At 40.6% G+C, this 27,560-nt stretch overlaps 1 protein-coding gene across 3 annotated transcripts in view; it reads right to left on the reverse strand.

The window, feature by feature from the left end:
• Positions 1-27,560, reverse strand: part of CEP85L (centrosomal protein 85 like) — a 142,420-nt gene that overhangs the window by 90,451 nt on the left and 24,409 nt on the right. The window contains exons 1-2 of one of the 3 annotated variants that reach the window (XM_048934746.1): positions 21,164-21,453; positions 6,820-6,981 (exon numbers count right to left, since the gene is read on the reverse strand). In XM_048934746.1, the coding sequence (XP_048790703.1) occupies positions 6,820-6,981; positions 21,164-21,218 (217 nt within the window). In that variant the 5' untranslated portion in view covers positions 21,219-21,453. Of the gene's footprint in view, positions 1-6,819; positions 6,982-21,163; positions 21,454-27,560 lie in introns of those variants that run through there. The other 2 variants (XM_048934747.1, XM_048934749.1) reach the window with 2 other exon arrangements.

Raw genomic sequence — 27,560 nt, forward strand, 5'->3', positions numbered from 1 at the left:
TTCATGATATGCTACTTCTGTATTTCTAGACCAAAATAACAATAAAACCAAAAACCTTTAAACATGGTTAAATCAGCTACTAAAGACAATTAAGTGTACCTAAGGCAAGACACAAATCTTAAAGTGCTCTAAAACTTTAGTAGAACTACATGGCAACACTGCAGGTCACAGATTTCAGGTACCACAGAAGCAAAAAAATTCTGCAATTAACTGAAAGACTACTAATGCCTGTTGATAGCTCCATATAATATAAAAATATGGATGAATTCTGTCATAATCTCAACTCAAAGTTTTCATAGATTCACATCAGCCAAGCGTACATCTACAAATTTTCTGGAATTAAGGGTTGTCTCCTTTCAGTGGAGAAGAAGTGACCTCTGTGTAGCTGAGTACACTTCTACAATGCAGACTTCCTCAACCAAAGCTGATACACAAACACTTCCTCCCCCACCCTTTAATAGGAAAGTAGAAAAAAATCGTTGTGTTTTTTTTTTTTCCTTTTTTTTTTTCTAATCGTGTTTCCAGTGGGGGAATCCACCAATTTTTCTGTCCAAGTTTGACTGAGTAAAAAGATTTTAAGACAAGCAAACAAAAAAAAAAAACAAAAAAAAAAAACAAAAAAAAAAAAACAAAAAAAAAAACAAACAAAACAAAACAACACCAAAGCAACAGCTTTAACTGCTTTAAAAACAAAGCAGTCACAGCTCCACTCTCCCTCTCACTTCCCCTAACCTGAAAGAAGTTAGTGAAGAAGGAAGTGAGATGAAAGGAGTAAATACACTTCATCTAAGAGTGGTCTGCACACTGTTTTTTTTTTCTTGCTGCCCTCTTTATGATGCCAAAATTGATGTAAGAAGTCCATCTGACTTACCATAGAAGCACAAGTGAGGTACCGAAAAAGAATCTCTTTAACAAGGAGCTTTTATACTCTGCTTCAAAGCATTTTACAAAATTCTTTATTGTTAGTACTGAAATCACAGCTAAAATAAAGGGTGATGCTAAATATACTAGATACCACACTTTAAAAAAATATATATATAGCAAGAAAAAGATTTTATTACTTGCATTAATGTAGATATTTAGTTTTTATTAAATAAAAAATAAAAGAAAAGCCCTCCAGAAATAGGCAGTAATATAAATCTGTTGAAAATAACACAAAAAACCAGCAGGGATTTACAGGCATTTCTGCAGAGGATACAACCAGTTTTCTCTGCCATACCCCAACGTAGAACTCTAGGCAGCACCAGAACATTTTTTTTCTTCAGCAAAAGTCTCTGAACAACCCACTGCCTACATCCCAGACGACTAGAGGTAATCCACCAAGAGCACTATGTTGCCTACTGTGGAAAAGATTAAAGCGGGGTCATGCGATTTTTATTCCAGATACAGCTGCAGATGCTGCTTGAATACATACATTAAATATTGAATAGTATCTGAATATGTTTATAGTGTTTATGGCTCAAAAGGTTCCTTTCATGCTGTTCTCTGAAACTGATCTCTAATGTAATTCCTGCTTTCTTCAGGAGACCCCAGGTTACCAAGCTGATGAATGCAGGCCAGAAGCTTTCTCTAATTTGACAACAGCAAGGAAAATGTGAAATCCTCCATAAGACCTCTTAGCAAAGATGCAAATTTGGCACGCTCAGGTCCCACAGCACTAACCTAAATACAAAAAGAATTACTGTATGATGCTCCTTGTTTTCCTATCACAATGCCAAATATTCACTGCACTCCAAAATACAGATTACAGGACATATTAAAGACAACTTTCCTAAATGTCACCTTTCCTGGTATTTTTTTTTTTTTTAATCCACAAGTCTATAAATTAGAGTTTCATATCCCATTCTACTTAGAAGCTCTGTTCCTTCTAATGCTTACATAGTTCTACCTTTTTAGTAGCAGTAGCTGCACAGTAAATATGAATGTATATTAAATAATTGATGTATTTTCTTCACAGGACAAGTAAAAAATACCCTAGGGATAGAGAGAAGGCAGGAAGGAGGATAAAGGGTATCATGAAGATCCTCTGAGAAGATTAAATGATATAACAGACTGTTAAAACCTCGAGTGACAGCTGCAGGGACCTTCAGGTGCTGGGATGTAAATACAGCAGAAGCCACTCCACCAACGAACCCCATAGCATCTGCTTACAGAGCTGGTCCTCCCCAAAGTCCCTCCATACTGTGGAAGGGGATAAGGTCCCAGTAGTGTGCACAAAGAACTGGCTGGGAAAGACAGCGTGGGTTACGCTTTCCTTGGGAATGGCAAACTCATTTGTGGGATTTCTGTTGCTCAAGGACTTCTGGTAGTAATACAGAAAAGATGGGGAAATCTAATGCGTATCTCAAGAAAACTGAATCGTGTGAAAATTACCCATAGTTTGAGTTCTTCAGACATATGATGCTCTACAGTCATTTGAGCCAATTTCTCAGTCACGTAAGTGGAGACTTAATTGCATATTTTTTTCTATCCACTCCTAGTAATATGTTACTAGACTTCTCAAAGACCCCGTGTTTCAATTTTGTTTGAACTCTACAGAATCAAAAAAAAAAAAAAAAAAAAAAAAAAAAAAAAAACACCCAGCCAGAAAATAAACAGCCAACATTTGAGCATTCAGTACTTATACTCCATTAAGAAATACATTTTCATTGTAGTAAGGAACAACAGCACCTCTTCTACAAAGAACAGAGTTTAATGTAAGTATAAGTGAAGTACACATTTCTGATCGTCAGGACAGAAAATATCCAAGTAACACAATAAGGCTGACACACAGAGGGTGGGACGCTTCTCCAGAATGTGAAACTTGGCAAGTGGGGAAGAAGGAAATCATGGAAGAATGACGCCAACTTCATTATTTTCCTCTCACCAAGTAACTGAATATTTCACCAAACTTATACCCCTATTTGCCAGGATCCAAATGCTAAAAGACTGACCTCCACTTAGAGAAGTCCAATGATTTCCTCTGAAAATCCATCATCTCCCAGAATCACTGAGCAGAAGACAATGAACACAAAGTATACATGCCAGCTCTCAGGATCCTTCTGCTACTGCACCTTCCTGACTGACATTAAAACAGATAGAGCGAGCTAATATTGGAGATATAACATTCTCAATCCCATTATCTTTAGCAGCATGCTAAACAAAACAAGAACGCTAAATTACTCATAATTAGATTTTACCTCCTCAAACTCTATTCAGCCTTTACCAAGCTACATTCTGTAGCTACACTTGTAAGCTTTTCCACCCCCTTCCACTCCACAGTAAAAAGAAAAATGAAAAGAAAAAAGTGCACATCATACCATGCTAAGGTCCTACTGAAAGAAGGCTTGATATAGGAATATTAAACAACTTTGGAGCTGCCTGTACCATGCCTCCCTGGCACACAAAGAAGCACCACAATTCAATTGAAGTAATCAGATTTTTTAAAATCAGTTATCAAGGTAACTTGTTCAGTAAAAGTGACAGATCAGAGACTCTTGTGGGCCTCATAATATTAAATGATAGAACAGCAACTTGTTTTAAGCATTCAGAAGTCCTGCCTATTAAAATGCACTGACAATATAACAAGCCCTATGCAGCAGTGCTTTAGGTTATGAACAGACCTCGTTTATTCAGATTTCTAAATGAAAAGAGACAGAGACACAATTAGACATCCATCTTACATCACCACTTCTACCAGAACATATAAAAAAATAAATTTAACTAGCAGAACATTAACTCCCCAGTGAAGTTGTTATAACCCTGATCTTCTAAATTCAATCCAGGGCTCCACGCTCCACTTCCTTCCACTTTCTTTCTTAACAGAAAGAATGAGATTTTTCAGAACACTAATGGCATTCAGTGTCCAAGAGTAAACTACACAGTCAGGATAGCACAGGATAAGATGAAAACTGTAATAACACACCTTGTTCACTAGTAGAGAAGAGTTTAAAAATAAGAGAACTTTGAAAAATCCAATGTACAAATCTTTTCCTCCTACTACATGCATTTGTGGGGGCTTTTCCCCTCCTTCAAAAGCTGAACTGTACCCACCCAGCACTCAGTGGCGGGAAACAAACGAAAACATGAACAACAACAACAACAACCTATTTACAGAAAGAGAAAACACCTTTTTACATTAATTCTTAAATTAAGAGCACACTGAATTAGAAATTTAGATTTATTCTAACAAAACTAACATCCCCGCATTTATGGTTGCTAAGATTTCTTCTCTCAGATTCCTCCAACACACACCAGCATTTCTCACCTTCAGCAATGAAACTCAACTAGTCAATACATTTTCTAATTTTCCTACCTTTGCAAAATATAAATCTTTTGTGATTAAATGAGTTTCAGTGGTGGTTATCTTAACTCATGCCTTTGACAAAACCCATCTCTCCCCCAGACCACAAATGTTTAAACAGAATACAAGAGTGGCCTGACACTGTTTTCTAAACCTTGCACCTTCCAAAAGAATGAATGCTTCTGAAATAAAGTATGACCAAGCACATGAATTTGAAGGAAAGATAGGGGAAAAAAAACACACCAAAAAAACCCCCACAAAATAACAGATTTAAAATGTACTTGATCTCCATTCCCCATGCCAGTGTATTTACAAGTTACTACACATCAGCACAAATTAATCCACCTGAGATTTCTATAATTAAAGATGTTAATATTAAATTCTGAAATTAAGTTTTTGCTTTTTAGTAGACATAGTAAAAAGGAAATAACAAGACCACATTTCACTCTCTAAGCATTGTTAAAAATTCTAATGATCTGCTGAGAAAAATTCCTCTCTACAAAATCCCCAAGAGATGTCCAAAGCAGCACATTGAGAGCAGATGGCCAGCATCAAGCCTGCAATTACCAGTCTGGCCTGGCAGTCCCGCAGATTACAATATTCTTTTCTTTTTGTGGGTGTGGGGAGGGAGCAGCTGGAGATGTGGACAGCTAGGTATCATAGGCAACTGCCCTTTCCACTAAAAATGTGCATAGAGTCAACATCCAATCCTGTCATACACTCCTTCCACTATCTTTCACTTTACATTTCCTTCTTTTCTCCTTTAACGTTTTCTTTCTGCTAAAAGTTTCTTAAACAAGGTGGCAGGAAACATAATATTAAAGATACAGAAAAATTGACCATTGCATGTAAGTACCACCAAATGCACAAACTTCATAAACCAGTTGCTGCCATTTCTCCCTCTTCACTTTCTGAGAAACTCCTAATGCAGATTGCAATAATACTCTACACAAAGCACACAAATGGTCAGAGTCATTGGATAGCAACAACTGACTTTCAAACTTGCGGCTGCATCAGTGTCATCTCCCTCCCCACCCCCATCAAGGAACAGCTATTTTGGTCTCCTCAGTCAGGAGAACTATCTGACGAAAAGAGGTGCTGTTTCATTTCCTTTTCTTACTCCCTCCCCTCAGATGGTAAAGCCCTCAAGAGAAGAGACAGAAAAAAAAAAAAGCAGGCAAGAATGGTTTCAATTCAGATACTGCATTTTAAAATACTGTTCTACAACACACGGGCAAGTCAGCTTGTAAATACATATACAGTAAGCATGAGAGCTTTATTCTCCCTACAATTCCAATAAAAAAGAAAAAAAGCAGTAAGACTTAATAAAAAGCAGTAAGTATTAATAGCCATTTAATATTTCAGTTTTATACCAAAGAACTTGCATATTTAAATAAAAACATTTTGCCAAGCCCAGTAAAGGTTTAAAAATAAAGTACGTGGAAAGAAAGTTGTAAGGAGTCTCCAACAGTTCCTTTCTAACTGACAGACAAAACAGGAAGAAGGGCAGCAGACAATTCCCTCATCTAAAACTAACCAGTGTTGCAATAGCTAGACCTCTCCTCAGGAATACTCAGCCCTCGCGTATATTATCCTGTTTTTCATACAGTACAGCATCCTTTTCTTCAACTGATTCTTCTTGTGCTACCTCATTTCAGCTGTCCACTCCTCCACACAGAAGAGCACTGGAGAAAGTTATACTACAAGCCTACTTTCATTTCTCTTACTCTTGAAAATCTTACTGGGACATGAGGCTTCACAAGAAGGCAATCTCAAGCTCTCCTCACTGTCTTCTCTCCTCCCACTTTCACACGTCATAGACAGGGCTGTAATTTTATGGAGATGCTGCTGCCTTAGAGGCTGAAACCTTACCTAACAAGAGCAACTCAGAGTAACCATGATTTAATACAAATTGAGTTTTGACAATCTTTAGATACAGTTGATACGCCCCCAAAAGATCTTTGATTAACTGGCCTTCTAAAGGTACCTCAGTCAGAAAAGGAAAGTTCAGGGGGGTGTGATCCTATGATGAGGCGTCAAATGCCATGCAGTAAAATGCAAACCTGTTTCGCCAAGAGAAGTAACGAACTGAAGAACAGTAACCCTGTTTTCCAAAAGTCCCAGTAAGATTTCATTGCTGGTGTGCATAAAAATGTGAGAAAGCAGTGCCCCAACTCCTAAATTTCTTTCTTCTGTTTTTACCAGCTGTTTACCAAGCACCACTGCACAAGATATTATTTCCCTGTTCAAGTCTGGCACCTCTTCTAACTGCAGCTATCAAAAGATGAAACAGTTACCAGCTTTGTTGCAGAAATGCAAGTTAATGAGCACAACTCATGCGGAAGTAAACTAATTAAGCCTTGCCAAAACATTAAGCCTTGCCAAAACAAAGACTTGGTCCAGTCAGAAAACTATAGAACTGCATGCTCCCGACAGCTCTGGAAAAAAAATCACCATGATCTTCAGAAACATACCTTCAAAACAGTTTGGATCGTTTCTCTCTCAGAAACATCCAAAGTTTAACAGTGTACACTCACCTTCCACACTATCAGAACAGGAGGTACCGATCCCAGTGTCCCCGCTGTCGGAAGCTATACTGTGTCTTCTGACAGGATTGCTTTGACTGCTTGACGCAATGGTTGCGGACTGCCACAGGGAATCAGTACCAGGTAACCATCCCACAGAGGAATAGTCTGAGCCTATAAAGAAGGAAGCCAGAAGTCTGTCATTACAGATACAGAACAGAATTCAACAACAAAATACCTGTCAAGGTGAAAACTGAGCCCTATCTTTCACAGATTAGGTTTGAAACAATCTGCCAGTGTTCGGTTTTCCCTAAATTACAGTCCTTTTGTTAAGAGGAACCTTCCCAAGAAGGTCCAGTAAATACACTTTTACTACTTAAAAACATAGTCCTGAAACTGTTCTCATGGTAACTTTACCAAGATACTTATCATGCATTTCTTATCCTAGAGTTGATTCTCAACATACAGCAGGATTTTGCACTGCAAGCACTTAGCTACAAAGAAATAAATGTGCTCCAGCAGCAGAAACCAGCTGAAGCATTTGCAGTCGAAACAGTCATTTCCAACTGCATAAACCACACATGACTGAGATTATAAAATAAAGCCAGCACTGGTATCTAAAGTCATCTGTTATCTTTTTGTGCTATATCACAAGATGGCCTATTAAATCAAGCAGGCACATAGGCTTTGTGAGAATCTTATATATCCAGGGTTTGCTGTTTTGCTTTTTAAAAAAAAAAAGTTTGAAAGGTTACATTTTAAAGCACAATTCAAAGCAGCAAATAGTTTCTCTGCTCAAAGAATTGTTGAAAACATGTCCTATTTTATAGCTGATCAGAAGTGGAAAATAAAACCCAGAGAACAACCCCAAATGACGATCACAATTTCTAATAACCATAATCTAAACCTATGCATGGCCTACAGGCAACATACTGATTGTCATATTTGCACTCCACATCAGCAGAGGCACATAAAGAACTCTGGAGATAAGCACAGCTCAGGTTTGATGTTCTACATAGCTGCTCACATACACCCCCTCTAGCAGCAAGCTTTGCATAACACTTTCAGCAGGAAATGACTCAAAGAACTATCAGCTCACATATAGTGTCTCTTAGGTTACACATGAGTATTCTTAGGTCATTTAAACATTTTCAGCAGCATCCAAAGCCATAAGAGCAATTTGTCTCCACAAGGACTTCCATAGCTCACTGTACTCTTTTCACAATAAATCAAGCAGCTCAGAAAACGATGTAAAAATGAATACATATATCAACCATCCCCAAACACATTTATCTGTAGAAGTATGAACATGTACATACTTCCCATCTAGCAGTGAAATCAAACTTACCAACCAGAGCAACAGTAGCTGCTCACAAAACCACCTGTAAAATGAGGTATGCTGTATGCACTCCCTTACTGAATGCTGCAATTAAGTGTAGCATGACATCTAAATTTACCTTCTGTGTAGTTCCTGGAGGTTTTCAATATCTCTGCCCACTTGTCTCAACTTCAACCTCTACTGAGAGTTTCTTCTCCTTTCCATTAACACATGTTCCTGCCTTTTCTCTTGCCTCTGTAGTATCTCATTAACTCTTCTTTTTTACTCAAGCCTTGTGCAATGCATAGCCTCGCGCAATGCATTTCCTTTTCTTCCTCAAACTGCTTGCCTTTTCTCCAGAGTCTTTTAACTCTTTATTATCCCTTAGAATACCTTTCAAGCTCAAGGATCAGACAGCAAAACCTAAAACTGGGAAACAGGCATGAGTGCCCATGGCTTGCCAGATGCTAGGCTCCAAGATGCCAACAGGGTGCCACTCCAGCACCATTCCTCTACCACCCTCTCTGTATCACCATCAAACATATTGCCACATGGCAGTTTCACATACAGCTGGTGGGAAACTGGGACATTTCTTCCTCTTCTGTCACCCAGCACTTGGTTCATTAAACACACTGGCTTCTTTGGGAGCAGCAGTTTTCTTCTCCCTCTCTATAAATAGCTTTGCTCTCATTAACAGTTCCACATTACACCTCTCAAACTGTATCTAACTATTCCAGCAAGAACTGAGTTGACTTATGAGAGCCTAAGCTAATTAAGTCTGAGGCAGTTCTAATGTAGGAGACATTTAAAATACAGTTATAGAAGAGAAATTCAGTTTACTTTACCCTTTATTATATTTTTCTCCACATTACGCCTCTTTGGAGGCTTTCAGCTTTTATGGCACTAAACAAGTGTTAACAGAACTGCAGCAAACAAAGTTACTACCACTGCAAGTTAAATCAATGCATTAAGTGCAAAACTCTTTTGACGTCTTGGTTACAGAGATGTTCAGTATCTGGACATATATTCATCTATATACACGCTCTCAAAAGAGACAGAGTAATAAAGTTATTACTAACAGTAAGAAAAACTTCAGCATAAAATAGCACAGAAGGACAGAATAACATTGGTGAGTAAGGACATTCGGAGGTCATCCAGTCCAGCCAGCTGCTTAAAGCAAAGCTAATTATAATTAGATCAGATTGCTCTGGGACACATCCAGCTGAGCCTCAAACATCTCCAGGGACACATGGCACAACCTTTCCAGACAACCTGGTTCAGTCTTTAATCATTTCCAGTGCAAAGATGATCTTCCTAACACCTCATGAGCATCTCTCATGTTGCAACATATCCCGGAAGATGGAACAGCACAGCACAGCTAGAACCTACAAACAGTGCTAACACAGTGGGGTGCAGACAATCATCCCAGCACAATCTCTATAGTTACTGTAATTCGAGGAAACAGAAAGCATCCAAAGGTGTTTTGGGATATATTCTTAATTTTACACCTACAGGCACAAAGATTATGAGTACTTCAAGCTTCAGTTGCTGCAGCACGGTCCAGTGGGAAAGAACAGCAAAGAAGGAACACACCACTTTTGGGGCATGTTTACATTCCCAGGAACTGGAGAACATTTCCAAGTTATGCTGTAAAGACTGATTCTTGAGACAGCAGGCCTGAATTGCTCAGTGCTGGTCCACGTACATACCTTCACACAGACCAGCATGAGCGCAGTGCAGGTTCATTAGCTTCAGCTCAGCTCTGGCTAACCAGACCCTAGCTGGCTTTCAGGGAAGCACTTGTGTCTCAGCACTGTGACCAGGGCCACAGAAGGTCTCCTGGCTGTGGCACTCCCTCTCCTTATCCCATTGGGCCTGGCTGGCTGCATGTAACAGTCCATATGAGAAAGCCTTTCAAAGCTAATGGAACCCAGTCCCTGAAACGGCAGTAAATAAATAAAGCAGCAAGATAGTAGAAACACACTCATTAAGAAAGCCTCATCAGTAAGCTAAGGCTTTTGTCTGGTACAAAGTGCCAGACAACAGACCAACCCTCCATTACTGAGGGAAGGATGTTATGCAAGCTTCATTGAGGAAACATAACCCAAAAAACCTTATAGACCCCTCCATCAGTCCAAGTCAGTATTTAAAAACCAATTTACTAGTTTCACATTTGGCACAGCCGTTCAGAGCCAAGTACTGAAGAACCACCAATCATTCTGTACTCTGATATGCTTCCCATCTCTTTTTCAGCAGCTCTCTGTAAAAATATGATCTTCCACGCAGCGAACAGATGACACTAAATAAATCGAGTGTAAAAGGAGAAAGATACACAGGACTGCCCTTGCTGCTCAGCTACACACCTGATTCCCCCTGCTGCTGTGATCACCAGCCTGCCTATCAGCAGCCAGCATCCATCTGCCCAAAATACGCAGTGGGGCAAGAGAAGCAAGCCAAAATTTCTAATATGTGCCACCAGACAGTAAGTTACCATTTGACTGAGATCATGGCTTACCGCTACAGGAAAATCTACCTTCCACAGAATTTAATAGGAGAAAAAGAAAATTAAAAAATGGCATCCTACCTGGCCATGGTTTCAAATAATGTGACAAACAGACTACAGCCAAAATCCCAAATATGAAAGAGACTTGTTTATACAAGCAGTTGATTGCATCCTTGAATTTAGCCAGCTAACTTTACTGGCATGGTGCTGTCTCTCCAGCCAAAGCATTTAAAGCAGATCAGTAAACAACAAAACAAAGGAAGTGCAGGAAGTAACTTACTCATTAAAAGACAGCAGTGGTTGAAGTTACACACCACAAGAACATGCACCTTTTTCTCTGTATTACAGACTGTTGGCAGGAAGGTAGCTAGTTAATTCTGGATCATTACCACTCTGGCATGCAAAGACCCCAGATGATCAACATACACAAAATAACAGCATCACGATCTTTGTATTTGGTTGCTAAAATACCTCTAACATGCCCAAAGTACAAAAATTATTTTTAAGTGGCAGCTATTACATCTACCTAGATGCTGATAAAAACACAACACCAGAAGACTTAACTGGCTTCTACAGCCAACTTCTCTATTTCACAGCATGATGCTGACACAGACTGTGACCAGAAGTGAAATACCAGTGACAGCCGGTGCGAATGCATACAACTAAAGGATTCTGAAAGGGAGGTTTTACTACAGTGCTATCAAAACCTCACAACTCAATGCTTTTTCTAATCAGCATGGACGTGACCAGGCTATAAAACAAAATTTCACACCATGATGATAGCAGAACCTGCCTAAAGCTCTTCCATGGACAGAGCGAAACATTCAGTCCTAGCGAAGTGTTTGCTGGTCTATAGGAATAAAAGGTGAGGATTCCTGAGAATAATAATGCAAAACCTGGCATGAACTTCAACTCTGATCTTTCTGCAAAACGAGCTCTGACTTTTATTAATAACAAGTGTCCAAAACAAGCTCCAGGTCTACAATATAACTTCTTCTAATATCCTGTGTTTAAGATGAGCAGTGGTATGGAAAAAACTGAGTTTCCTAATGTTTTCAGGAAAACAGCCAGATGACAGTGTGAAAATGCTCTTCACAATGCCCCGGAGGTGGTGGAAGCTCACAGTTCTGCTCACTGGCATGAACCAAAGCACCAGAAGGTCCCAGCCCCTCCCCTCCTACCAACACAGCTGAGAGTAGGTGGGTGACGCGGCTTCATGTCAGTGCATGAACAGAGATAAGCGGGATGAAGTGACAGCCTTAACTACTGAATCTGTATATTTCAGTTTATCCAAAGCACTTTACAGTGTCAGATAGCAGAAATATGATTCATCCTGAGGACTCACATCCCTTATTGGTGAGCTTTCTTGACAGAACCTGCAAACTATTAAACTGAGTTCTCCCAGTTTTTCCGTTGGAAACTGAATAGAATAACCACGAACATCAAGGAAGAAAAATTGTACATACATAAAGGCAAGCAGGAACAAAAGACCAGAATGATTTCAAGTAGAACACTGACAGGGAGGGCTTTTCACTGCATTTCTACTGGTATAATCTGATAATATATTACCCAGTTTATAAGGGTTCATCCATAAAATAATTCACTTATTGGAGGAGGGATAAAAATGTCATAAAACAGCAGCGAGAAAAGTAGAGCAGAAAAACCCAAAAGAAAATCCTCAAAGTACAGTCCTCAAAGTAAACATGCACTTGATTGGCAGTATCATCTGGAACTTGAATAGAGTCCCATTTTAAGGAGTATGCACTCGCAATATAATTTCCTAAGAGAGCTACATTTTAAGCTGACTGTGACAACACACCTGATTTCTTTTGTCTCTGAAATTCCTCAGTAAAGATTAAGTTCTTTATTTTTTTAATAAAAGAAATAGATAACTGTACAATTTCTCTTCATAGATTATAGCTATAAAAACTGATTTCTCTGTAAAACAGTATCGCTAAGCTTTTATACGCTACATATTTTTATGACTTCATAAATGTGCATGGCACTGTACAATACCAAATCAGCATGTGGCAAGGTCTCTCATGCTGGGAAGTATGCAATCTAGAAGAATGCAAACAGAAAAAAAAAAAAAAAAAATGGCAGTTTGACAGAGGAGCTTTACAGAACCTTGCTACTGTAGCTGAAGACACAACCAGGTACCTCACTTGTCATTAAACCACACAGAACAGAAAGCAAGAGGTGCCCATCTTTCTCTATGTAGGAAGTCCACCAGCTGGCAAGATTATTTCACTAACAAAAATGGGTTGAGCTAAGAATGCTGTCTGACACTGGCACTAATTGGATCCATCAGCTAGCTGCTGCGCACAGGCTGGTTGGTCTCTCTCCCCACCCGCAGATTTGCTTCCATAGCAAAAGCCCTACCACTGCATATACCACAAAAAGTGCTTCAGGAAGAAAACCATCCCCAGTTACAAACAAGGTTCTCTTCTAACTTGATCTCCAAAGCTGTCTCAGAAAGGGGTGAAACAGTTGCAGTGCTAAGTGAGGAGTGGAAATGTACAGGTACACTTAAATGCCCAACAGCAACTAGCTCATCACTAGATCAAAGTGCCTGGCCAACCAACTCACTGCCAAACCGTGCATTCAGGCTGACTCTGAATTGGAGCAAGATAGGCATAAATTTCTGCAAGCTTCAATGTGCAGGACAAAATCTGTTCAGCTAGCAGAAAGCTTTGCTCAACTCTGCTGGCTAAAAAGGTACCAAAATCTTTACATTGGCACAGTACATAATGACATTCAGCCTGATTTCTAGTCCAGAAAGTATGTAGCACCAGGACTCAATTTGTAACATACTTTCTATGCTGTGTTTTTTGTTGTTGTTGTTGTTGTTGGTTTTTTTGTTTTGTTTTCAGATAGCATCTATCCACATTTATTTAGTATCACCCCAATAGTGAAATCCCCACTGTTGCCAGGAGAGTAAGAAGTTCACTTCCATTTCATCACTGACAGGGCAAGACCAGGCATTGCATCCAACTGTTGATAGCTCTCCTGTGAGTTTTCCTCTTCCAGAGAGAGAGCACATTTGCATAAAGCAGAACTTCTACAGGCTACAGATGTTTCTTATTTCAAGTTTGGCACACCAACCACATGTATTACCTCATGCCTGCTATGCTGGCCTGCCTCTTTGTCTTTGGGCTAAATGCACTATTCAACCCACACAAACACAGAATGACGTTCTTAGCTTCCATTCACTTTCATGTAGAGAACACAGATGAAAAGCCTATCTTTTAAACTTGCTAAGTTTATCACAATATGAAGAGGAGAATGTCTAGGAAAATAAACACGTGGCTATGCATAAAGTATATATAAATGTAGAACAGCACGCCCTCAGGACACCCACTCAGTTTCTAAAGTGTTAGAAGGCTGTGTACTGTAGGTGAAACATTAAACCCTTTTCTTAAATCCTTTTATCATCTATGTTTAAGCCTCTCTTTGGGTTTAACCATATTGATATTAAAATCACAATCAGGTAAGTTATTCTCTGACTTTTTTTTTTTTTTTTTTTTTTCTTTTTTTTCTTTTTTTCTATTCCAATGTTCTTCTACCAGAACTGCCTCTTCCTCACTCCCTCATTCACATTCCTCTCTGAATAGGAAAAAGTAATCACAACTTCTACAACAGGTTAAAGAACAACAACAACAAAAAATGTAGATGGTTTTATGCAGTTCCCACACTTACAAAAATGCTTCATTTTTTCAAATAGGAACATAATTTCTCCTTGTAATCAGATCTAAAGATATCCTTAGCACTAAAAGAAATTGTAAGGACAGAGACAAAAAAAAAAAACATCATCATCATTTCAAGGAACCAATTTGCCAAAGCATAGCGATATCATTTTTTCATCTTTCTTCAAAGAAGCTTAATAGGCATTACACACATGGCAGAATCAACATTAATGCACCAAAGATAGAGCCTTCAGGCTGCATTTTTAGAACACATTTAGAGAAACTTGTGTAACATACAAGAGAATTCCTATATTTAAGTTAAAAGAGTGGCACTCTGACTTTGTGCAAGTTATTAGGAGATTTTCTTTTCTAACTTCTAAGGCTTATGACACAAGTTAAAATTTTTCAACAAGCTTGGTTTCTCTGTTTAAAAAAAAAATAAAAATCTCATACATATTCAAAACAAGCAAGGAAGAATACTCTGAAACTTAAAAAGAAAGCACAGTAGTTTAAAATAGAAAAACATATACATATCTCTTTTGTACACTGTTATGACAAACTATACATAGAATACTTCCAGCCAAAAAATGGTCATTTATGTTCTCATAACTTCTTCACAACTGCAATCACTACTGACACGAAAGCTTTTATTGCAACAACTCTACTAAGCACACAAGACCCCTGTTTAAACAATTTGGTATTTAGGATGACAAAGCAAACAAGTAAAGATCATAACTGCTAGTTGAGTTCTCCTCAGTTCTTAGCAAGATCGATAAAGTTTTAAGTAATGGCATTGTCAATGCCCGTTAGTGTTTTCGCACTTCCTGCCTTCCATCAGGGCAAGTCACCGAATCTTTTACACAAAGCATTTTCACATGCATTCATTCTTAAATAAAGAAATGTTACCAGAGGTTAAAATGTGCAAACACAAAAATATCTTTGCTTAAGAGTATGCAAGAGGGAAGGCACCATCTTTTAAAGAAGCACAAATTTTAATAAGGCCATTTTTATTCTAAACCACTGAAAAAGTTGCAGCTTTCCACACCATCTGGAAACTACGCTACAAAAGGAACAAAGCAGACATTAAAAACACACAGATACCTTATAAGGAATCTCAGATCTCTCTCCAGGATGATTCAAGAATGTTTCTTGCCTGACACTGTAAACCTCGTAACACATTAGAAAGCTAAAAGTCTGAAAAGGAACATTTAATGTAAGCTTGTTCCAGGTATTCTAATACATAGAGAAGCAGCAGGACTTTTTTCCTTGACACTACTTGCACCATTCTTCTTTAGAAAGACAGAGATAGCCTCCTACTACCTTGTCAGTCATTGTCCATTACTTTGGACCAGTTTTAACCTGAATGCAAGTCCATTAGAATTAATGTCACTTTTCAGATCCTCTCCCTTAATCTTCCTTGGCCTTCTTCGCACATCTGAGGATTAATTATGGTCCTTCTGATGTCATCAGCAGCTCTGCAATGGAGAAGCAAGGCTGCACTACTAGTTCTCTCCACTACCTGCAAGATGACTTTACAGCTAGCCCATTTGACATCACTCATTCTACACTTGCCTGACACCAGCACAGATTCTTTCTGCTGCAGTGGCTCAAGCAGGAGTCAGGCAAATGTAAATTCCCCCTTTATCATTTGTTTACCATTAGTATTCTCCTTCCTCCAGTTCCCCAGATCAGTTTGACATAAGGCTGAACAACTGTCAGAGCAGGCCCCGTGGAAATAGAAAAGATGTGTGAGCATTAGTATCCAGAAGCATAGGAACTACTACTAGATCATTTTAACTGTAAAAGGAAATGATGTCCTGCAATTCACACACATACCCCAGCTCAGGCAATTGTTACATCTTCCAAATTTCAGGGAATATAATGCCTTGAAAGTAAATAAATTCTCAACCCTCACCCTTCTTCTCTTATTTGCATCACTGCTTCCTCTTACAGTAGCCATTTGACTCTCAAAAAACAGCCAAGGTCACTGGTGAAGCCGAACAGAAGGATGTGATGCCACTTACAGCATGGCTGGCTGTGAAGAAATAGGTCAGTGGAATACAGCTGGGCGATCAATAGGATGCTCCAGCCCAGGCGACAAATCCAGATGCCTGTGGAAAATGAGCATCTTGCAAGCAATTACACAGGAGTCTGCAGTTTTGGTCTGAAAGAGGGAATGGTCAGGACAAGTATAAACTCAGACATTCTCGTGAACTTGTTTATCCAAATTATCTCTATCTCATCTTTTCTAGCTATCCACTCTCAAGCCTCTGCAGCTGGTTTGCAGTCTCCCATGAGCCATATTTTGCACTTCCTCAATCAGTCCAACAGCAAGAAGCTCCCATTTGGGTAATCTTACCAGACCTCAGGATCCCTTTTAACACCCTCCTTTAGCAATGGCAGGAATATGCTACAGGTAACACACAGAATTACTGCAGGTCCAGCATTCTTCTCCGCAAGTTGTACCAGGGTGGGCGTCATGGGCTTGGCAGAGGGGACTGCAGTGGTGCCATCTGTGAGTAGTGGACGGGGCTGCCCCATGCTACACACAGCTGGTGGCATCTCCAATAAGTACATGTAAGAAAAGGCAAAGTACTGCCCACAAGTGAGGAAGTGAGAGAAAGACCCGTAGATACTTAGGTCAGAAAAGGAGAAGAGGTGCTCCAGGCTCCCATGCTGCCTTCATGGCCACGGCAGAGCAGCTCTGCAGCTGAGATAGGATCAGGCCTCAGCAAGTTTCATGGAAGACTGCATCCCTCAGGAGGGACCTGTACCAGAGCAGGGGAGAAACATGAGGGGGAAGGAACAGCAGAGATTAACCATTTGGAATGGCCACAATGCCTGTCTTGATCAGGATGTGCTGTCCGAAGGGAAGATAGGCCCAAGAGAGGGAGCAGGGTAGGGAGGTCTTATTATTTGCATGGGTTGGTTTGTTTTGTTTCTGTCTTTGCTTCTCACTGCACAAGTGCATTTTAATTGGCCATAAATTAAGTTCATTTCCCCCATGCAGAGTCTGATTTCCCGTGACGGTGATTGATCTCTTCCCTCAGATCCCAACCTGCTGACTCTGCCATCCTGTTTTTCCCCCAGTGCTGTAGAGCAGCAAAGCGAGAATGACTGGCAGCCAGGCAAGGTGAATCCACGATAGAAGGCAAATAGAAAGTCACTTTTTGAATCACATAGCAAATATCCTGAATGTGTTTTAAAACAAACTGCAGCCACAGTGAGATTTTTACTGCCAGTTTCAGGACACGTCTGAGCAGCTGACAAACAAATGACAACTAGAACCAAGTCAGCATTTTTTTCAGTCAAAAGGCAACTAAGCACAGAAACTAAATTAGTTTAACTGCCCTACCATTAAGCCACAGGCAAGTTATTTAATAAAAGCAAGCATCCAAAGAATATGCAAGGCAGAGCATTGGTACTGGACACATCTATAGTACTGTCCCCCTCTTCCTTACTCATCCACAACAAATAGGCTTTGCTTCCAACAAGGGCAGATGATCCTCTCCTACTATAACCTCAATTTTCAACCATCCTTACCACCACATATCATTACCACTTTGGCCACTTGTCCATACTTTGAACGGCACAGGTCCTTTAACACTCCTCAAATGCCTGTTGCTAAAATCTTACCATGTCATAAACAGCAATATTCAGCAGGCAAATCCTAGATGTTCAGTGCCGAAACTACAGGCACTCTTACGCCAGCAAACACCTCCCTTGCCTCCATCCCCCACTGCAGACATGATGGCTCACGCTGCCTTTTACTACATGCTTATTCTGTGCAACTGTTTCAAATCAATGCATTCTTCTTGAAATCATTAAGATGAATTACTGCTTCCTTTCATTAAAGTTTTAAAAGGATAGAACTGTCCTCTTGTGATGTGAAATCATAAGTTGATATTTCAGTAAACATTTAACACACAAGAGGTTATAACCATTGCTATCCCTTAAGAACAGCCATATAGTACATTCTTACACTGCTAAAATTATAGCAGGGACGCCTCCCACTAGACCAAGTTGCACAAAATCCCATCCAGCCTGGCTTTGAATGCTTCCAGGGAGGGGACATAAGAGTGTACGTGTCAATTTTTCTTGTCTGAGCAGCAAAACGTGTCATTAAATCCAATAGCACCCATCTAAAAGAGGTGTGCAAACAGAACAGCACAACTTCTCAGGTAATGTGCTCCTATCACATTGAAAAGCAAAATAAAAATAAAAATGAAGTGACCCAACCTGTTACACTTTAAGAAAAATCAGAATTAATCCATATCTATTACTGAAAAAAATATATATATAATTTTCCTATGCAGTTACAGAGCCAAATGCCTGAAGAATTCTGTAAGCAAATTGTAAGACTTTGAGTGAAATAGAAATTCTGATCCCATATCCACGTATGACTACCACACAACTAACAAAATATAGTTGTGCTTTTCAGTAATGAACTGAATTTGACAACAAAACTGTTGTATTCCCAAACAAATACTTAAAAGCCAATACCATCAAAATCTATATTGAGGAGCTGTTGCTAAAGCATTTAATTTTGAAGCCAGAGGAATTTTTCTTCTGATAGAATATGTTTCATTCTTTAACTCCTGCATCCTAGTAGGACATAACTGTGGACAAAATACTTTCCCTTGGACAACTTGTATTCAAGCAAAAATAAACAAACCTAGTCTGTCAATAACACAATAGCACAGGATCTTTGTAGCCATCAGTTCTTCTTTACAATGCCTGTATGGACCTTAATACTTTCTACTTCCTTAGCACAGCTACACAATCTCACAGAACAACTTCTGGACTATTTCAAAGCAAGATCAATGAAAGAAGGGACTACTATGCTTCAACCATAATGCAGAGATTATATCTTAAGTTTAAGCTCCATTGTTATGCATTAGTTTTCTATCAACTGCTACTTCCTGTTATTCTATCCTACCTCAAATTGGAGGTTTATCTACAAAAGTTTTGCTACCTTACATTATTTCTTTTACCTAACTCATATGCAAATATATTTTGAACTTCACATTAACTGCAAGTATTCAAAGAGGAGGAATGGGGGCCAAAGAAAATCAAAACACATTCTCAAATCTCACAGCCTACTCTGAGAGGAAGACTCTGAGAAAGTAGCAAAAGGAAAACATTCATCCAGTAACTAACTGATGAAAACTGCTATATGAAAACACTTTGACTCCACACGCAGTAACAAATGGCCCAATCCAAAGTCTTCTACAGCAAATGTAAAAAATGCACATCAACAACCTTTTTAACAATCTGAAGCTAGTGAATGGAACAAGCAGTGCACACATGTGATACAGCCTTTCAGTATTCTTGCCCCAAACACAAATCGTCAAGAACCGAGACACTGAATTCCTGCAGTTTCCATCAAACTCACTGAGATCTGTGCACTTGGTTCAGGATATCCAATCTTGGCAAGCAGCAGCACAAAGATAACATAACTTTGCTTTTGTACAGGAAGCATTAAAAAAATCCACCACGCTTCAGCAAGGCAAACACGTTATACATAGAAATTAATAATAATAGTAAAGAAAAAAAGGAACAATGCCTTCATTCAAATCATAAGGAGTGAACATTAGGCTATTTGCAGAGATTCAGGCAGCTGCTGAGAACATCTTAGCAGCTCTTGTATTTGCAAGAGAAGCGCTGTCAAGTGAAACCAAAACAATCCCTTCCATTTAAATACGTCAACCAACCAAACACACGTTATGCAGCCATACTTCCAAAGTCCAAAATTAAAACACAATGCCAAATTTCTGAATGAAAAAAAAAAAAAAAAAAAAAAAGTATTACAAGAGTGTTATTTTTGCCCTTGTAACAGCACTGCCAAACCAAACCACCGACTTAACACTGTGATCCATTACTTCAGCAAGTAAAAAGCCTCAAAGTATTCACAGGAACTCTGCTCGCTGAATTTAGACCACAATGTCTTAAAAAAAAAAAAAAACAAAAAAAAAAAAAACGAAAAAGGCATCCCCCCCCCCCCAAAAAAAAAACCTTAGTATCTGGGCTTACCTATACAAAAACAACCATTACGTCCCTCTGCAATCTACTCATCCCAAGCACTCTTACCCACGGGCCATCTTCCCTGCCAGACTAACACCAAATTTAAACTCCCCCCTGCCAAACTGTGGGAGCCGGACTCTAATCTAAAGCCCAGAAACAGAGAGCAACGTGATGCAAAAAATAGGATTCGAACGATCTCGACAACCGGAGCAGGCTGCAACCTAAATAATGTAAAGCAAAAAGCACAAAAGGAAACAACGAGCCTTTTGCTTAGATTTTCTATCCAATGGCACAGTAACAAGGAAAAAAAAATAGAAGAAGAAGAAAAAAAAACAAGGGCCCAATCCACAGAAGGTGATTACGTGGGTAAGCGCAGCTTTGCCCCGGCGCTCCAGACACAGCGGGGCGCGCCGAGCGGCACCGGGGGAGGGCCTCCCGTCCTCGGCCCCGGGCAGGCTCCCCCCGCGGCAGGAGACACTGAGCCGCAGATTTAAGAGAGAAAAACACCCCGATCAGCGCGAGCGGCCCTAAAGATAGATGCGGACTAACTGTATTAGCGTCCGCCGAGCCGGGGGGTCGCTCCCCGCCACGTCCCCTCGTGGAGCCGCTGCGGCGCTTCCTTCCGCGGAGCGGGGGAGGGAACGAAGGAGCCGCTTCTCCGCAGGCACGGGCGCTGCTGCGGGGCGCCGGGAGCACGCTGCAGGCAGGGAACGGCGAGACCGCGCCAGGCGGGGGAAGGGAAGGGAGGGGAAGGGAAGCGGCGCCGGCCCCGCGGCCCCCATCCCCGCGGCCGCAGCTGCCCCATCCCCACGTCCCGGTTCTTACCCGCCCTGTAGCCGCGAGGGCCGGCGCCGAGCTGAGGCTGCAGCCCTCCCCACATGGTGCCGCGCTCCGGCAACGCGGAGCCGCTCGCTGGCCGGCCCCGGCCGGGGGACGAGCGGCCCGGTCGGGCGACAGGAATTAGCGGGGGGCTGCCGCCGCGGCTCGCTGCCCCCGGGGCGCCGCGGCCATGCTGCCTGGCCGCGATCGCGCAGGCGGGAGGAGCTGACCGCCCCCACCGCAGACAGAACTTGCTTTATTGCGCTGCCGCCGCAGCCGCCGCCTGGTTCTCCGGAGCTGGGAGCGGAGCGGGGCGGGGACAGGGGAGGGAGCCCGCGGATGCTGCGGCGCTCGGGGGCGAGCCTCTTGCGTAAGCCGGCCCATGGGGAGGGGGCGCGGGGCGAGCGGCAGCTGGGGCTGAGAGGGAGGCAGGCCAAGGCTGAAGGGGGAGGTCGGCTTCCCCGGGCCCGGCCCGCGGAGCCGCTCTGGCCCCGAGAAGGAGCTGGGCGCTGCCGTTTGTGTCGAGAGTGGGAACTTCCTCAGCCTGCCCGCAGGGTACATAGAGCTGGGGCGTGAGCGCTGCACTCCGTTCTGCCTTTTCTTCCCATCTAGACTGCGATCCAGGCAGGCAAATGCAGAGTCAGTTAGCAAGGGCAAGTAAATATAATTGGAAACTGAGGGGCAAAGGGAAGCTGCCATGGTGAAGGAAGAGGAGAGCGGCAGAATACATCACGGGGTCACTGCCCGTGCTCTGCCATGCTCTCCTGGAGACGGGTCTGCAGCGCAGCTGCTGCCTCGCAGGCAGCTGGCTGGCCCCGCAAATACCCGTACGGCCGTATTCCACGATGATGGAAGTGAGTTTGATATCAGGGTCATCAGTAAAGAAAGGTGAAATGCTTTCCTCCTAAATTACACCTTTTAAAGAAGTGCCCCAGGCCTATACATCCAGGCTTACTAGAGTTTATTATAGTATCACAGTTTTCCTGTACTCCCTTCATTCCCTACTTTCCTACTTCATAAGGAAAAAAGAAGTGCAAAGAAAGAAGAATCACAACTTTCCCTTGAGTGGTTAATTCTGAGCATCACAATCAAGTTTAGGCCACAGGGCTGGAAACAAAATGCTCTTGTCAGCAATAAGTCAAAAACAGTATAAAGTTTCCAAACCAAGTTGTTCTGAGGCTGCCAAAATACATCAAGAGAGAATTCTGCCACAGCAGCACTCGCATTTATGTTGCTGGTCTGCAACTGGAGCCCAGTGCTCCCCACTGCAAAATGCCTTCTGAACCTGTCAGTGATCGTCATTGCCCAACAGATCGTAAAATTAAGGAGAAAATACTTAGGTGTCTTCTACTTTTAATGTAACCATCCCAAAATTACAAAACCCACCACTATTACCAATGTATGAAAAATTTAGATGGCATTGCATAGCACAATGGACGTTAAAGGGCTAAGAAGTGAGGTGAAACAGGAGCAATTCATGCAAAACATCCACAATGGATAAATCTATGCTCAAATACTTCCTGCTGACTCAGTACATTTTTAATAGTAGCTTTTTGTCACAGAATAGCTTTTATCTCTTTGGGAAATTTTATGTTAGATTTTGGTATGTCATATTTTATTTACACCTAGCTACATATTCATAATGTACTCATTAAAAGAGAGGGCTCTGAAATGGTGGAATGAGCATTTAGAAATGCTTGCATATTGTGTTGTCCTTTTTCTTGTCTGCATACAGCCCTTATGTTCTCATCAAAGATGTGACACTCTGCATTCCTCACTAGCTCATTTAACCCAGGGAGCATAATTGTTTTGTAGGTAGAGTTGTAGAAACAGGCTTCAAAAGTAAATGCTGAACAAAAATCAACAGTGCTAAAAGTGGTGTGTACCTGCTCCAGAAGATTCCATCAGAATATTCGGGATGTTTCTGGAGGCCTTCTGAATGACAGAAAGGTGGAAGCACTTTCAAGATGCCACAATGCAAGAGAGTAAATTATCGGTAACATCAAGCCAAAAACATGCAACCCTTCAGCCAACAAGCAAGCTTTGATACTGATGGATGTTAGTGAGAGCAAGGCAGGTAAACGTGAGTGTAAGAAGGGGCAGTAAAAGGTGTTATAACTTGTGAAGCACTCAGGAACAAGAAACACGTGAACAGCTTTGTTTGATATTTGTATAAAGAACTTGTCTAGGTGTAAAATCTGTTGCATGCTCTTTTGTTGAGTTTGCTCAACTCTGGGTAAGCGTGTGCCAATAGTGTATTCACAACGGAACACAGCAGCCTGAGAGGAAACTGAAGGCCAAGAAAGGCATGCAGCATCAGGTGAGCAGAAAAACTCCCCTATCAGTGCAGAGCCTTGCAGTTTGTGATGCTGTCCTATGATGGAGCTGCAAGAATCCAGTGGCATATTTTGCCACCAGAAAGCTGTGCACCCAGAAATGCTCTGATAATAGTTCTTTTATCTCCTTATGTGTCACTGCAGTCTTGTTATGATTTTTGGCACTGCCATTCATGGAAGCTTTATACAGTTTCTATGTATCTCAACCACTTATGAATAATATTACAGAGAAAAAAAAGAACGTGAATAAAGGAGATCAGAACACAATGGGTTTGGCTGGCTGACTCACTGCTGCCACGCTCCTTGCAGAGGGAGGTTGACTCAGCAGCTTCTTGTTTTCCAAGGTGTCTGAGCCCACCCCTTCATGCTTTTAAAATGTTACTGCTCAGAGCAGAAAGAAAGAAAGAAGAAAGAAAGAAAAACAAAAAGCCCTTTAAGCAGTTAGATAACTGAACCTGGGATACATTCATTGTTTTGATTAGATTTTAAGTTATTCTTATTGTAACTGAATTAAAGCAAATAACCTGTGTGTCTGCCTGGAAACTGGGCCAAACTGCAGTCAGTGGCTTTGCTCTATGAATACATTCAGCTGGCTAATATTTTATGCACTTTCCAGAAATGTTTTGCATCTGCAGTCTGCCTACGTACATAGTTCTAGACAGGGAGCAGAATTTGTCAGAGATTCTCAAAAACTTCTTTTAAAAAAAGCTATTGGTTTGGAATGGACCTCCTGCAAAGCCAGGCATGTGCTGTTTATTGCTGCTGTGGCACATCTTTTGCACGGACCTCACCTGTGGGTCCTGAGGATATCCCAAGCCATCCTTTGAGTCTGTGCTCTCCAATCTGCAGGGCGCAACTGAGCAGAGAAGCTGGGTACTGCCAGGCCACTTCGTTTGTGCCTCTGCACCTCATAACGCCTGCCTGCACTAAGAGCACTTGCACAAGCTTACCACCTTCCCTTGGGCTGACTCTTAGGAGTATAGCAATCCCTGTCCCAATACAGCCCCACTCCAGAGGTGTATAAAGTTTAGGGTACTCTTAGAAAGCCACAGCGTGGTGCCTTACAAGTAAATCTATGCTAAGTGGAAACAGCCGGTATAATTGTTGTGAAATGAGATGCTCCAGACAATGAATGGACTCAAGTTTCTATTGTCTGCAAAGCCCTTTCCCCACTTCTTTCCTCATGACAAAAACCCTCTTGGAAGAATCAACAACAAAAGAAAGTAATAGCTTAAGTGCTTGGCACTAAACAGATGCTGTCTCATTAATGTCATTTGCAACACATCTTACCCAAGGATTTGTGATCTATCTCTACGTTCAGAAATCACATCTTTTTTTTCCTTGACTAAAATATATAATGATCTAAATGAAATTAAGCTGAAATGTAACCTCTGAATGCAGTCTTTTTTCTTTGATTAAAGGCAGAAATGTGTTCAATATTTATTCTACATGCTTACTTTTGCATTTAATTGAATTAAAAGATTATTAAAAAAAAAAAAAAAAAGAAAACAAAAACCTTTAATGCTAAATAGCTAAACATCATTCTAGGAAAATGCAGACTATTTCCACTGCCTAATTAAAACATCAAACATGTATGCATTGTGTCAGAACCAACAGCATCACTTCTGCGAACACATCTTCTAAATTACTTGGAAATTAAAATCACAGATTTTTCAGTTACTGATTTTTTTTTTTTTCACTAAGCACAGAAATCATTTTCCTCCACCCACAATTTCTGAAGCTGAACACCATGTCCCAGCAAAATCTAAGCGACCTTTAAAAAGCCTTAAAACAATTTCTCCTAGTTTACCAGAAAACAGCTATGTGTGTTACAAAGCAAGATGTTAAACTGCACTGGGGGGGATGGAGCTAACAACAGCTTAGCTTACTTCATAAACTGTATCCTGCTGGTAGGGGCAGGTTGGTCTATAAAAGACTGAAATGTTCCACTAAAATTACATTGCATGCACTGTATAGCATCAACAATAAACTGTGCCAGCTGGTATCTGCAAAGCAGGCATCAGGAAATAATAGTGTTTGCGCTGCTTTTATTTTTGCCTTTTTCTACAAGTAAATCAGGAAGCACGTCTTTCACAAAGGAGCAAAAAACTGATATGGAATTGAACCTGCTTTGCCCTGCTCTTTCAGTAGCAGCTGAAACCATGACAGTGAATAAAATCAAGAAGGTAATTGTTACCATAGCTATGGTTTTATTACAAGCCTCCTGAAATTTTAGATTCTTCTTAATATTATGGGTTACAGAATCTGAGAATCTCAGCCTGAAAATGTTCTGGTTTAAGCCATTGCTGGACAACTCTTGGGAGTTATGCAGTTTACATGGTTCATTACTGATGGGGAGGACAATCATATTTTTTTCATCATAAGATTTTAAAATAATCAAAGAGATTTATAATGATAATCCCATAGTCATCAACTCTGATACCACAAGAAGAATACGCTGTGGGTGTGGAATCCAGTGGCTTCTAATCAGGGTCTTGTAAAACAAACAAGGAGTTTCCCAGATGTGTTTTTCTCAAGGGGAATTTTTTTTAGTTCTGCTGTTCCCCCTTCCCTCATCTCTATTGCCCTCCCAGAAGGACAAGAAGGGGAAAAATAAGTGGCCTGGAAGGGGATGGAGAGAGTATTTAAAAACCTAGAGGCAGCAGGCAGCTTCCAGGGTTGGCTCCTAACACATTCCATGGCAGACTGCCTGTACTGGAACAGCCAGTTTCCTCCCCTAGTACCGGTGGGGCTCGCTAACATATTCAACATCTTTAAAGACATAACACTTAGACAAAATACTTTTTTTTTTTTTTTTTTTTTTTTTTTTTTTAAATAAATAAATTCATCTTCTGTTCCTGTTAAATGACTTTTTTTTACAGTCTTTGTGGTTCTCTTGTTCTTGAACCCACTTTAATCTCCTTCCCTTCCTATGAACTGATATTCCTTTCCTATATTCTAGTGGATTGAGATCCCTTGGTGATATTCTGCATCTGTTCTGTTGCTGATACATCTGATAAAGGTCCTATTTGAGACTTGTTGCAGCCAACAGGCTTCTGTGATAATAATAAAGAGAAATGATAATTTTGTTCTTGACAGTATTTTCTAGTATTCTTCAGAGACTAAGCCAGGAGATCACCACACCAGACAGTCACAGTTCAGTTTCAAAATGGTATTACCAAAACACTTCTTGTTTGGAATTAAGAAAATACTGAACTTCTTTGTGTTTATTTTTCTGTGCTTAAACTTATGTTAAAATGTAGGAAGCTTCAGCAGCGCTGCAGGCCGGACTTTCAATCCAACTGCTGCTAGCAATGTTCCAGTTCTTAGAGTTGACATTTTACTTCAAGACAGTCTTCCTTGACTTCATGCTACACACAGATAAACCAATGCAAAAGGATAAACAATGGACGACGTTGCTATAGCACGATTTGAAGATTTTTTTTAAACTGCTTTACGTAGATTAAACTCCACCACAAATGGGAAGCAGCTGCCGCATTGGAAGCACTGAACAGCATTTAGCTTGATCTGTTTAAAATCTACCTGTTTTAATGTCTAATAAAAAAGCACGTCCCTTGTATTCAGTCACTGAAACAAAGGATCAGAGCATGCACTGAGGTTCCTGTTTTCCTTTTTTTTTTTTTTTTTTTTGACAAACAACGCACTGAATTCTAAAGCTGTTGAGAAATACAGAATTGAAAACAAGTGATTCTAAACTGGACAGCCAAACAAACTAGAGATCAACCAACTAGCAATGTGACTTTATATTAATATTTGCAAATGGAAATTTCTTCCAAATGCCCATCTGTCTGCCGATAGCCTAAAATACGGAGTTTGTTCACTCCTGTCAGTAATACAGCCTACAAACATTACTAGCAAGAAATTCTCTGGTCACTTGTGTTTGAGCCAAACCCTGTATTACTGCAAAGGGATGAAATTTCAGTAAAGTGAAAGCACTGTGCCAGTGCTCGGTTTAGTCAGCTCTGTGCTGTCATACGCCCATACGTAATAGTCACATGGAAAAAATTATTCCATGGTCTAACTATAAACATAATGTACTTTGTGAA

Source organism: Lagopus muta, chromosome 2 (assembly GCF_023343835.1).
Source record: "Lagopus muta isolate bLagMut1 chromosome 2, bLagMut1 primary, whole genome shotgun sequence".
In the NCBI taxonomy this organism is placed as follows: Eukaryota; Metazoa; Chordata; class Aves; order Galliformes; family Phasianidae; genus Lagopus; species Lagopus muta.